This window comes from Crinia signifera, chromosome 4 (assembly GCF_055691185.1).
Source record: "Crinia signifera chromosome 4, ASM5569118v1, whole genome shotgun sequence".
NCBI classification, from domain to species: Eukaryota; Metazoa; Chordata; class Amphibia; order Anura; family Myobatrachidae; genus Crinia; species Crinia signifera.
Genome location: NC_139220.1, coordinates 194,981,633 through 194,996,271, shown reverse-complemented (window position 1 = coordinate 194,996,271; position 14,639 = coordinate 194,981,633). Strand labels below are relative to the sequence as shown.

The 14,639-nt window shown below is 39.0% G+C and overlaps 1 protein-coding gene across 2 annotated transcripts in view; it reads right to left on the bottom strand.

Moving 5' to 3' along the window:
• The window catches only part of PLXNA4 (plexin A4), a 602,161-nt gene that overhangs the window by 162,309 nt on the left and 425,213 nt on the right, over window positions 1-14,639 (bottom strand). For both annotated transcript variants that reach the window (XM_083183332.1, XM_083183333.1), the window contains exon 8: window positions 1,439-1,538. In XM_083183332.1, coding sequence (XP_083039458.1) covers window positions 1,439-1,538 — 100 coding nt within the window. The remainder of the gene's footprint in view (window positions 1-1,438; window positions 1,539-14,639) is intronic.

Genomic DNA, 14,639 nt, shown 5'->3' with positions numbered 1-14,639 from the left:
GTGCACCACAATAACGGCAAGCCTAGTCTTTCCTTCTCCCCTTGAGATATTGTATTATGCATTATCCCCTTGGCTAATGAATCCTGTATAATAAAGGATTATGCTGCTCCTCAACTCTATGGGGGAGAATTCAAGTGTTTTGTGCACAGCAGCAATTAGATGGTGCACTAAGGAGCAATTCAGGTATTGCTCCATTTGGCAGGAAACAGTTGCCTGCACTAACATTACTGTTATGTTATTCTGTCATTTTGATGGGCTGGTAACTAGCACAACAATAAAGACTAGCATTGTATGCATATTTAAGTTAGGTTAAAAAACAAATAGTCCAATACTATGTCCACTGTAGCCTTTAAACTAGTGTTGGCAAACTTTGTATCTGATAAGTCTGGAGGTGTTTTATATGGACAACTGGTGCTGATTCAGTTACTCTTCAGGTTCTAATGCATGGTGCAGGATATTGAGGTAGGAAAGTCTTACCCATCATGCAAGGTTCTGTTGGAGTGTCATAGCTGCCATTAAGCGCCTAAAAACTGGTGATTTTACTATTTGTATATTGTATATATGTATATTGTATTTCAAGTAATGTTTGTATTTCTTTCTTTCTGTGTTTGTTAATGTGTACTACTGTATACATTATCAGTGAGTTCACAGGATCCTACCTGGGTTGCATTTTGTTGCAATAGAGAGGACCCAGGGGCAGGAATTTTCAGCCAGATGACTGTCCGACGGTCGGGATCCTGAAAGCCAGTATAATGCCGTCAAAATCCCAACTGTTCGACTGGCCGACAGTTAGGATCCCGACCAACAGGGGCTATTCTCCCTTGTGAGGGTCCACAACACTATAGAGGAAGACTAGAACTTGTGGTAAGCGCAGCAAGCATGCAAGGGGATTTTTTACACTCGGAGTTGGAGTACCGGCGACCGGAATTCCGATGTCGGTATACTGGCCATTGGGGTCATCCAGTTATACAGCCCAGGCGAAGCCACCAGCAGATATCTTCTTGGAGAGTTTTATTTGGATTTATGTGGTGGCGGATGTAGGTTTTTTTCATGCATAGGGAGCCCTTTCAAGATTTTGCTATGGGGCCCACAAAGTTATAGTTATACCCCTGATTTTATCATATTGCAGTCACTGTTGATACTTTTGTGATGGAATTATATTTGCTGATACTGTTACAAAAGGTAGCAGTAGAGAATTAAAATCGTTGTCATTATAGTACCATTGCATGAAAAATAGTTCAAATGTTTATAAAATGTAACCTTTCCCACAGAGTGAGTGGGAGAACCACCGCCCTAGGGTAAAGTAAATGTTAAACATGGTTTTGGATATATACATACATAGGTGTCAATATTGCTGTGCGCATAAAACCGTTGTACTGTACTGTACTTCTAATTTCCCATGAAATAAACAAGTTTATATGGTTAAAGCAGTACTTACGAGTTATGGACACTGCAGTTGTAGAAAACAAAATTTGTGCTGGCAAATGTCATTCCAGTTTCTTTGGACTTGAGTTGGAGTTGGACAATGTGATGGTCACCTAGAATTCAACCACAATAACATTACTATCAGTCAGTGTTCTGCATTGTCCAATATTAACCATAACCTAGCTACTCACACACATTTATATATTTGCTATAACAGAGTCTGGGTGAGTAAATAAAACAAAATAAAAGTTATAGTCACCACTGTTTACACACAAAGCATTTCTACAAATGACTACAGCATATTGTTCTATACTGGAAGGACAGATGAATGGTGTGGGGTTAGGCAAGCCTTAGGGGGTATTCTATCACATGCACTTATTTATCGCACATTGAACTGGCTTTGCTTGCCCAATGCGCTAACCACATATAGCCCATTTTTAACGTGTGATAAACTACATGTTATCGGCCGGAGAGCGGATTTCCTGGGGCTGCTTATTAGGGATTCTACTTAACTAGAATCCCCGCTAAGTGCCAGCTTATGGGTCTAATTGTATAGCCCAGTGGGAATCCATTAGCTGTGCTAATAACACATTTCTTTTGATGTCTACCAAACCATAATGAAAAATGCCTAATTAATATAGAAGCAGAAATTAAGTTCAAAACAGACGTAATCCATCTTTATCATAATATAATTTTTAATTTGATCCCTTATAATGACCTGTAACTGGAGAATATTTAGAGAGAGATTAGGGTTCTGGTGCAAAAATAGATCAAGCATATTCATTAAAACTCAATAACTCAATAGATCTCTGACGATAGTTAAATAAAATGAAATCAAACACTTAGCAATCAATTAAGGCAAATATACCCTGTTCACCACTAATAGGTTAATTCAAGTAGCCACAGTTATTTACTGCAGGCTAATTGTTTCCCCGGGGCTATCCAATTAGCCCCAATTGCAGCCCGCTGGAAGCTTTCATTGGGTTCTTTTGGGAACCTCAGCAGTACGCTAACACATATATGGGGACATTTACTAAAGCTTTTAAAAATGAAAGCGGCATATTGCCCATAGCACCAATCAGATTATTTCATATATACTTTCTCATTGGCATCCTAAAAAATGATAGAAAGAATCTGAGTGGTTGCTATGGGCAGCATCACCTCTTTTCATTTTTAGAAGGCGTTAACATACGAAAACAGAAAATATAACAGGCACAAAAAATGGGATAGTGCAAAAAAATCTAGAGGCTACCCTTGTTTCTCACAAGCCTTACATTTTTGGGAGCTAATTGAGACTACTTTACACTATATTATTTTATACAGTATATATGCTATGTACATCTGGTTTCAAGTTCATGCATGTACAACTCTTACATAAAAAGTTAAATATGTAATTTTTTTTTGCTAATTTTTTTTTCACGGTACTTACAATTTGTTATACAGTACTTGAAAAGTAAGTGAAACTGAAATATCCCTGGTGGTGGAGAAGGGTATAGCAATCTTGGTTATAATAACCTACAGTAATAAAACGTGTCTGTAACTGGACACTCCCTACTCTCCTAAAAAAAAGCTTCTGAACAGTATACAGTGTTCTGGGACTGTCCTGATAATTGTCTCAGATTTAACCAATTGAATGAGCAACCTTTACACAGTGATCTGAATCATGAAGTACAATACGAATAAACATAACAGAGTGACAAAGTAAAAAATGAAACAAAAAGTATATATTTTTTATTTATTAATGGCATCATAAATCATACAGTCATGTATAAACAATAAAACGATTTCTGAACCACAGACAATATTATTAACCCTTTCAGTGTCAGCATCTCTGAGAGAGAATGGCAAAGTATCAGTGCCAACAGATTTGTGAGATATATGCAAAATACCAGCTAAAAATGCCAGAGTTGCTCACATTTGTTATATAAATTCAGATAAAATATGTTGTGCAAAAAAAGAAAAGATTATATTTCCTATAAAAGGTAAACATTAGAGGTCATTATGATGAATAAAAATGTTTGCTTGGCAATTTTCACACCAATTTTGACAAATTCACTTGGCACTCAAAGGGTTAAAAATGTAAAATAAATAAATAGATCAATGTAAAAACTGTATCGCATGATAAAATAGAACATAACGATTGATATACAAAAAAATCAGGTAAAAAATAGAAAGTAAATATCTCTACCACTTACTCAGGCAGATGAACAATGAAGTACAATTATTACTGCCAGCTTATATCAATCTGGTGACATTTTTAAAAATATATAAATCAGAATGAAAGTAGATTTTCTATCATTGCAATAACCAATGACAAAAGATTTACGTTATCACAATGGTTTAATAAATTTACCTCTTCATTTCACCCCTGATAATAAAACGCATCTCAAATAGCACAATATATTCCAGCAATATGCCCTATAGAAATGTTTTACTGTACACAGTATTTTGAAAACCTATTTGGTCGTATAGTATACTGCATTTCCAGGGCCTCGTTCTGAATGAGGAGCTACAACATTTTACACATTCAGCGTGTTTGTTAAAACAAATGCAAATTCACATCAGCTGGAACTTCCATATTTTTAGAATAATTATTGCTTTGGGGAAGAGACTCCGACTATTTTTACACACAGAAGCTCACTACTAGATTTTACTAGAAAGCATCTCCCAGTACATTCTGTCAGTCTGAGTATCTCATACTAAATATTTTTACATTAATATAGGCTCTGAGCTGGTTACTAACAACTATGACCTGTTCATTTTATATTGGATGCATTTTGGTTCACTACCTATTGTAAAGGTGCCCATACACTATGGTGATTCCATTGAGATTTGGTCACTTTTAATCAGATTTCGTCAAGAAACGGCTTAAAATTGTCCAAATTGCATGTGTTTGACATCAGGTTCGATTTTATGAGCGGTCCCATTAGCAGTATAGATATAGTGCACCACCAAGGCGCCGGCAGGTTTGGCTGGGATCGCATTCAATACATTTTATTCAAAAGAACTGCACACGGTGTATCATATGCAGTCCTGCCGCCCAAGAGGTTCCTAGGAAGTTCAAGGGGGATAGTGGTCAACTTTGTCCTTCAGAGAAGTTGTCCTAGTGTATGGGCACCTTTACTAGTAAATTATTTAAATTATCAAAGCTTTTTTTAGCTATACAATATATTGTAAGTAAGCAACTGCAGGTTTAAAAGTGAAGTGAACATTTAACGTAAAGGTACTTCATGAAAGATCCTTAGAATTTAAAAGCACTGAAGGATTGAGCACAGTGGTTCCCAACTCCAGTCCCCAAGTAGCTAAAACAGTTCATGTTTTGTGGATCCCTTTAATAATACACAGGTGAGTTAAACTATTTTTCTGGGTCAGTAATTATTCCTCAGGCATAAATCCTCAAACAATGACCTGCTGGGAAAACTTGAGGCTTGAGGTTGAGAAGCACTAATTTAGCATATAGCAATGATGTGACCTATTTTGTTATTAAATTAGTTATACATAAACTATACTCAGAAACTTCAGCTTGAATGAGGAAACTCATGATAATGTTTATTTTGTATCATTCTTCATCAGTATCACTCACTGAGGAGCAATATTGATCTCATTTCATCACTCAACCATTCCCAATTTGCTATGACTCCAGATACCGCTAACTACAGAATTCCAAATTGGGTATTTACTTGCTGATCATCACAAGCAGCACAGGAAGTACAGTACTATTTTGGAATAGTTATACAAGTAGCAAATGCACCACAACAATATAATATATATATATATAATATTAATATTCAAACAGCCATTTATCTATCAGGTTTACAATGACTGTACAAGAATCAGATCCAGTTGCCATTCTATGAATTCTTGTTTTTATTTACTTTCTAGAACTCTATCCTGTTTTTATCCTTTCCACATAAAGTAGCACTTTCCTGACTACACATGATTGTAAAATAAAATAAGTGATACTTTATGCTATCAATCAACAAAGAAAACGGCATTTTAAATAATAACATTGTGCAATTACTTTATTACTAGTAAGCCCGCTCGAAGCTAATCCTTCGAAAGCTATTAGATGTTGTTTCACTTGCTGCCAACAGATGGCAGTGTAAGCCCACTTGAAGCAAGTGCTTCCAAAGCTGTAGGTGTAGCTTCAAAAGATAGTCTGCTACCTTCTGTGTTTGTGCATGTGTGAGAAAGAGATGTAGTTTCACTCTCTGCCAGCAGACGGCAGTGTTTCGGAGACTTACAAACACTACACATATATGTAAATGATATATGGCTTTATTAGGACATAAAGAAATCTTCTATGCATGCTTAGACAATTAGGGAGCGAGGAATTGGACTGTATAACTTAATATCATTAAATCCTATTTTATTTAGTTAACTGGGTATTTATTCTCATTATTCGATTTATTTATTTATCAATCTGAAGAGAAGCAACTTACTCTTGCAAAATAAGAGCCTGATTCCTGTACCCGGGGCATTAGACGCAAAGTGGCAGATGTATTAAGCCTGGTGAAGTGATAACAGGTAAGGTGATAATGTAGAAGCCAATCAGCTCTGCTGCTTTTTTCAAACTCAGCCTCTAACTGGACAGTTAGGAGCTGATGGGTTGGTGCGTTATCACCTTCCACTTTATCACCACTTTATCACTTCAGCATGCTCTATACATCTGCCCCAAAGTACTGATGTTTGTTGATTTGTGGACCCATACTGCGTAAGTGCAGTACTGGTCCTGCATTGTAAGATGCACTACGGATGCAGACATCAAGATCATCTAGTGGCAACCGTTTCCCAAAAAGTAGACATGTTGCCTCCATTATGTGGGACTGAGGCTGTCGGCTTGTGTAACCCCATGGCTCACTGAGCCACAAGTGCTCCGATGCGGCATCCTTTGTCCACCCAAGTAAGCAACAGTGATGCACTCTCCAATCACATCCGAATCAGACCCTAAATGCAGTTAGGATAAACATGGAATGAAAACCTTGCGGGAACACTTACTGAAATATATATCTGTTCACACTGAAATGACTAAATAACAGAGTATTAAAGTTTTGCCTGGAAACTTAAATTAGATAGAAGTAAGAAAGAAAAATTATTTGCTTTGTCAATATTGTCCCTACATTAACACATTTACCTTAGATCAGAGAAATGTGAAGTCAAGACAGCTACATGACAACGAGCAAGCTATTTTTAATAAATAACAATAAGACTAGAGACAGATCACTTTGCTATTCTCCAAACATGCCTTTGATGCTGTGCAAGTCGTGAAGATAATGGTATTGGATGTATTATTATGAGTCTACCAAATTTACAGCGCTGAACTTCACCTTATACATTATTTAAACAGCACAGGCAATCCGTGGCCATACACTGGGGCAAGAGTAATGACAATTTAGAGCTAAGCTGGCAAGTTAAATGAATAAAGAGAGTGTATATTTATCTGCCACATGGTGCGTTCTTCAGTTTTGTTTCCAATTTATTCAGCGCACATATTCCTCTATAGCCTTTGCTTTGTGAGCAACAGCTTCTCTTACCACAGGGAACTGAAAGTCTGTACATGCCAAGTTTCTATCATTATCAGGCACTGACCCTGCACTTGGTATCTCCTCCCGGGAGGCTTTTCCGGGTTCTTTAGAAAGACAACTTAACAAAACGCTAAGGGCAGCCAAGTGTAAGACCTCCCTATGATGAATACTTATTCAGATCAGGCACAAAGTGTGACTTTAGATAAATTAGCTACTGCAGCCAGAATACATATAATGTTTCAATAACAGCAAATAAAGGGGAGCTACATGCAGAACTTATTTCTACTTGTGAAACCCCGTCCTATTAACTAACAGGGCCAGAAAAGAGATGCTGCTGGAATGGAGATACTCCTATTAAGGTTCCCAAAATGTTTCAAGGTTGTTAGTCCCAGAGAAGCATCTGTTTTTCTGTTCTACGGCTTCATTTTCAACCCATGTCTTGACTGATTTCTTTTTAGTATGTTACATAAATGCTTGGTATACATTGCCAAACATTCCACATGTAACCTTCAATAGTCCACTACAGTATTTCATAAACACTGACCTTTTGATAATGGGTGTTACTCTTGTGGTAGAATATAAACATACTTGTGTCCTCTCCCAAAATGTCTGGGATCACTCCTGGACTCCCAAGAGAGTAAGCCACCCTGACACTACACAGTTTTCCTTCTTAAGAAGTTGACTGATTCACTGCAAGTCATGGAAGCCCAGCTGTATGGCGATGGGCCACCATAGCCTGGTCCCCCTCTGCATCATGGAAGCACAATTATTAGTCTGCTATCTCACAGCTCTAGAGTCCTGGGTTCAATTTCCATCAAGGACAAAGTGTTCTCTCTGTGATTAAATAGGTATTCTTATTGTACCCAGTTTCCTCCCACACTGCAAAAGCAATCTGCTACTGTACGTTAATTGACTTCTGACAAAATAAATGAACCCTACTGTATATAGAGAGTATGTGGGCAGATGTATTAAGCCGTAACAAGTGATAAAGAGTGATAAAGGACCAGCCACTCCGCTCCTAACTGTTGTTTTACAAACCAGTTCTGTAACATGGCACTTAGGACCTGATTGGCTGAGACTTGATCACTCTTTATCACCCTCCACGTTATCACTTGTTAAGGCTTAATACACCTGTACTCCTGAGTGTAAAGTCCAATGGGACAGGGACTCATGTGAATGACTAAATATTCTCTAAATAGCTGCCCTGTATATGTGTGCCATATACATGCTTTAACCATTAATAAATAAAAGTATTGCAATGAGATGTAGGCCATAGTTATATGTTTTGCCATCATTGGGCAGATGTATTAAGCCCGGAGAAGAGATAAAGTGGAGCTTAAGCAAAAGGAGATCAACACCAGCCAATGAACGGTTTGAAAATGATGGTTGGGAGTTGATTGGCTGGTGCTTTATCTCCTTTTACCTTATCTCCAGTTTATCTCTTCTCCAGGCTTAATACATCTGCCCCATTATGCTTTATTCACTTTCTCTTTGAATCACCTTTTAAGGATGATCTTAGATGGCAACTCCAAAGTGCAGGCAAATAGGTTGTGTAGCCTGAGAAGTTGAAAAACTTTAAGCACTCCAACTATACAAAGCAGCTGTACTGCATCGAAAAAGGCTTTTGCTTCTTCCTTTTATAACAGCAAGAAAAACTCAGAACCTTTGGGTGTTTTAAATACTCCTTTAAAACAAACTGACAACACATGTTCTGTAGCGATGCACTGCACTCTTAGCTCAAAGAATGTGTAGAGTTAATTAATGTTGATAATTTCATAATGCAGCCCATGATTTTGACCTAGTTGACCTCACACCTCAATTATTTTTTTTGTCCTCCAAATGATTCATTAATCAATCACTGCAAATTGACCTTGACAATTAATCTATCTAGAAGAAGTTTACTGTGTAAATTTACCCGTCAAACTAGTGCAATGCTGTCCATCTGCACACTTGTTGTTTTGACAACCTTGTTAAGAGCTTCTCACTTAATGGCTCAGATGACTGACTGCAAATATTATTTGACAGAGAAGTGAAGGCAGGGATTGTAGATGCACTGTGCAGTACATTAAGGCGAACTGGTAAACAATGAGGAAATATTGCTTCACAATGTATACCAGTGAGAGATGCATCTGCAACTTCCAAATTGTCTAATTACAGATATACCACAGTCCAGCACTACACTAAACAATTCTATTACAAGAAAGCAAATAACGGATACTGTCTTATTCAATAAGATGGGAAGTAATTATAGCTGCAGGCCAGAAGTAATAATGTACAAAATGAGCACTCTAATGCTTGGGGATAGTCCAAGAAGGAGTTAAGCAAAACAGTAATTCATTAGAAGTGCAAGCTTTGACTGTACATTCTCCCTTCCTTGTATTACTAAATGGAAATCCTTTAAACATCCTTCCAAATCGAGTACTGCTACATAACCGCCAGCGTTAATGGAAAGTGTTAAAGAACAAGTAAAGTCACTACTGTATATTATATAAATATGCATCAACTTGTATGTGTTACTGAGCTGAATGCTACAGTATGCATGAGGTAATGTGAGTGGTTACATTTAACTGAATATGGTTACACCTAACGGGATAAATATCTAGCATACTCTGTTTCACCCCTCTGTAACAGAATTTCTCTAGCTCAGAAGTTAGAAAACTCCTGAAGTAACCGACAATCCTTTATTATTGCTCTACATTCTTCCTTTCACTCCATCCCCCTATGTATAAGTTATAACCAGGGCTATTTTTCAGCAGGCTCCAGCAGGAACTGAGGGGCATATTTATTAAGCTTGGAGAAGAGATAAATTGGAGATAAAGCGGAGAAAAGGTAAAAGGAGATAAAGCACATCCACCAATCAGCTGTGTTTGAAAAAGACAGTTGGGAGTTGATTGGCTGGTGCTTTATCTCCTTTTACCTTTTCTCCGCTTTATCTCCAGTTTATCTCTTCTCCAAGATTAATTAATCTGCCCCTGAGGCCCTTATTCTAGTTCACTCTTTCTGACAAAATCCTTCTTAGATGGACAAAACCATGTGCACTGCAGGTGGGGCAGGTGTTACTTGTGCAGAGAGAATTAGATTTGGGTGGGGTTTTACTTAAAAGTGAGATCTATATTGCAGTGTAAGAATAAAGCAGCCAGTATTTACCCTGCACAGAAACAAAATAACTCACCCAAATCTAATTCTCTCTGCACATTTTACATCTGCCCCCCTGCAGTGCACATGGTTTTGTCCATCTAAGAAAGATTTTGTCAGAAAGAGTGAACTAGAATAAGGGCCTCAGTTCCTGCTGGAGCCTGCTGAAAAATAGCCCTGGTTATAACTATTTCTGCACATCATACTATGTACAGTGTACTGTAACATAGTAATAAAACTTAGTGGGCTTTATATTTTACTGGTAAAATTAGGGCATTGTATAGCTCACAGACCGGTTGTCAGCCATCCAGATCCAATTACAGGTATAAACGGTACTGCTTTCCTAGCACGGCGCCCACGATCTAGATTGTATGTGTCGGGCTGATATCTCAAGCATCTCATGCATCTTATGTGTTTGTGCGGCATAAGATGCATGAGATGATGCAATCGATGCAATCGACGAGATTTTTACATTGGAATCAATGTAAAAAGGCCCCAAAACCCCAATTTTAATTGCTAACCCCCCCTCAAGGGTGAAATGGCCCCCCCATTGTTAACGCCACCCCACTATTGACGCCAACCCGAAGCGTGGCTAGCGCAGCGAGCCCGCGAGGGGCGGAGGTACGCGTCCTCCAACCTTTTCATACCCCCACTATCCACGTCGGCGTGGAGTTGATTTTATATAGTGTGGCGAGCGCAGCGAGCCACCGAGCCCGAAGCGTGGCGAGCGGATGCGGAATACATGTAAAGTAGTCCGCGTCCCCTTGCGGGGCTCGCTGCGCTCGCCACACTATATAAAATCAACTCCACACTGACGTGCATAGTGGGGGTATGAAAAGGTCGGAGGAAGCGCACTGCCGCCCCTCGCGGGTTTGCTGCGCTCGTCACGCTTCGAGTTGGCGTTGATAGTGCTGGTGGCGTTAACAATGGTTATTGGGGGCTCACGATTTCTTATCTCATGGATCTCATGGATCTCATGCATCTTATGCATCATAAGATCCATGAGATTAAAAAATCGGGTCCATCGCGTTGATAGTATGCCTTAAGTACCTTAAACTTAAGGCATACAATCAATGAGACGGGTGCCGTGCTAGGAAAGCAGTACCGTATAAACAAATAAAGATATACTGAGATCAGTATAGTTTGAAGAAGATGTGTTTAAGGCACATGCCTTTTTTCATCATGTGCAGCGAATCCTGTTTAGGATTCGCTGCAAATTTGCCGCGTTCTGGAGGGCTGAGCATTGAATACTGCCCATAGGGGTAAATGTAGTACCTGGGATTTGGTATGAGAATGGCCATATTTTTACAGCAGAATTATTTCTAAAACAAAACAAAATTCAGGACCTCTGGGAACTTGGTCCCTATTATATTTACCACAAAATATGCTTTTATAACCACTGCTTAAGCAGGAGGCGTTTGTGTCTACTTACTAAAGGTAGATAAAGCCGTTCTCCGATGAAAAAGCATATTACACTAGAGTTAATGCTTCTCCCTGTATACTGCATATCAAAGGGTTACTGTCAAGGAGGCAGAAGACTCTGCTAGAGAAACTTTTTGCCGGCTACTCAAAAATCGACTTAGTATGAAGACTATTTAGGCAGGATGGCAGAGGTACACGTAAGGTTGCATTCCTCTCTTATAGCTTCAAGGGGACAGAAGGGGCATAGGACATAAAAATGCTTTATTTATTTATTTAATTAATTAAAGCACTTTTTTCTGAAAACAATTTGCAGTTTCCTTAAAGCCCCCATACATTACAGCGACTTCTCAGAGAGGAAAAGTCCCAGCCGATCTCCCTTGAACCGCTTGGGAGTTTCCCGGGTGGCAGGATCACATGGGATATATTACATGCAGTCCTTTGGCATGCGATATATCGCATGCGATCCCAGAAAGTGCTGCCAGTGACTGTCCGATCCAACAGACCCTACATGTAGCATTTGCGATCTAGGGGCTCCGATCCGATGTGCATGGACTGCACATCGAATCGCATCGGTTCTAAAACACATGCGATTTACCCGATTTCACCCGAATTCTTGGACCAATGTGTCGGAAATTGGGCAAAACCGCACACTAGTATATGGCCATCTTTATAATTGCTTTGCTTTTACTTTTTTTTTTGTTTTCATTTGAAGCAGATTGTGCTTCCAGTGTACTGAACTGTGCTGGTGCAAACCCCCAAAGCTGGGTAATGCATGCACAGGTGCAACAGAACTGACTGACAGAGTGGGAAGACTTCTCTCAATACTGCCACTGTTAAGAGGAATTTCAATGAGGTATGGGTTATTAGGTCGACAGTGTCTAGGTAGGCAGTCAAATGGTTGACCACTATTGGTCGACAGTCAAAAGGTCAACACATGAAAAAGTTCAACATGCATAAGGTCGACCTGGTCAAAAGGTAGACACAAGCAAAAAGCTGACATGGCAAATGTCAACATGGAAATAGTGACATGTTTTTTTCTTTTTGGGTGCCTATGTCAACATAGGTCAATGTTGGACACCAAATAAGTGTACAGCATTTCCTCCCCATGCTTCGGACACGGTGCCTTGCTACGCTCAGCACACTATTCTCCCTCTATGCTCACTGGGTGGTACTGTATGAATAATCATAAAAAACTCATGACAATCTTTTTCCATCACCTTTTGACCATGTTGAACTAATGCATGTCAGTCATTTTCATATGTCAACCTTTTGACTGACTACCTAGACACTGTTGACCTAATGACCGCATCCCTTTCAACGGGGATCTGAGTATCATATGATTAGTAGACTGTAGAAACAGGATCAATTAAGTATTTTTTTGTGTGCCCCCTATTAGTTAATAGACCTGTTACTCAACTACAGTACATTGTATTGTAGAAAAAGGAAGGGTATCAATGCATTAATGACTTCACTATCATTGTTGTTCATTTGATAACACTACATATACAAATGACAAGTTTTATCACAAGTATTAATTAAATTCTCATCTGCAGGGTGTCGGGAAAACAAAAATCAATGTGGGTGTGTGACTAACACACAGGGCGGTATTCAATGAGCCTGATTCGCCATGTTTTTATGGCGAATTTGTGCTGTTTGGCGAATTTCTGACTAAAACGGTGAATCACCCTATTCAATGACCAGATGGCGAATACATTTCAAGGTTTTTTTCACCATGATTCACCGAGTAGCAATCGCTATCTTTTTATGGTGAAGTGGAATGTGAACTTTTAAAATAAAGTGTTTTGTTTTTTACATTTGGTGTCAAAAAATCAGGAATTTTATTCTGAGGAGGGGCATGCTATTTTTATTCATGTGCTGTAAGCACATGAATATATATTTAATTTAAAAAAAAAAATTTACACAGCAGCCAGCAGGGGGCGCCGGAGCCGAGCCGCTCATTACATATTCATATATTCACTGCACCCGATCGTTACGATCGGGTATAGTGAATATACGGTCCCCTGCTGGCACCCCCGGGGGGCAGCCTGTGCTGCCTGGCACCCGGGGAGCCCACCTACCCCCCACAAAGTTCTGGGGCAGGCAGATAGACTTCCATCTCTTTGCCTGCCACCGTCCTCAGGCTTCCTGCAGCAATCGCTGCAGGAGCTCATATTCGCCAGTCAGGGGCAGCGAGCCCCTGACACGTTGAATACCGGAGCCCGCCGGCTCCGGAACGTGGCGAATGTGCAGCGAATCCTAAAAAGGATTCGCTGCACCTCGCAGGTATTCTCATTGAATACCGCCCACAGTATAGTAACAGATTTGATTAAGAAACGATGTTGCAGGGCCTTGACTTCATTCATCTAGCCTGTTTTTGCTACTAATATGGTCCTTGCACGTAATATTCTTTTAGTTAATGCATATCTACATTAACACATGTCCTAATAATCATTATCACGTTTTCACCCTTATTGCTCCTCTAGTAGGATTTATTTTCTGCCTGCTATGTATATAAACACACTAACGTCATTGACATTTATTTGACTTTATTTAAACTGAACTTTAGTTAAAGAAAGAGTTCAAAGAGAAAATAATGAAGAATTGACTCTGTAAACTTTGATACTAAACTCAGTTAAGGGGCAATGGGCCAGATGTAGAGTGATAAACAGCCAGCCAATCATCTCCTGCCATATTACAGGCTGGGTTTGAAAAATAACAGGTAGGAGCTGATTGGCTGATTGTTTATCACTCTCTGCTTTATCACTTTTTTGAAGATTGATACATCTGGCCCAATATACCTTCTTTTTTTCACATCATGAAATTAACATATTTATTTACTTCACTGTTTATGACTTAAATTGACCGAAATTCACATTTTACAATGTATATATCTTTTATATAATAATTTCTGTTATATATTTTTTTATATCTAGAACATTGAATGCTGTTTAAAAACTAGCGTCAGAAGGAGAAATGGAAATCAATATACTGTAGAAGTCAAATACCCATTTAGCTAAACCAGGTATCATCATTATCCTGTCATACAGTTAATGTTGCTTAGCTCACATTCTCTTTCACTTTGATCAATGCACTCAATCTGGGCATATAATATTAACTTCCGGCAGAATGATT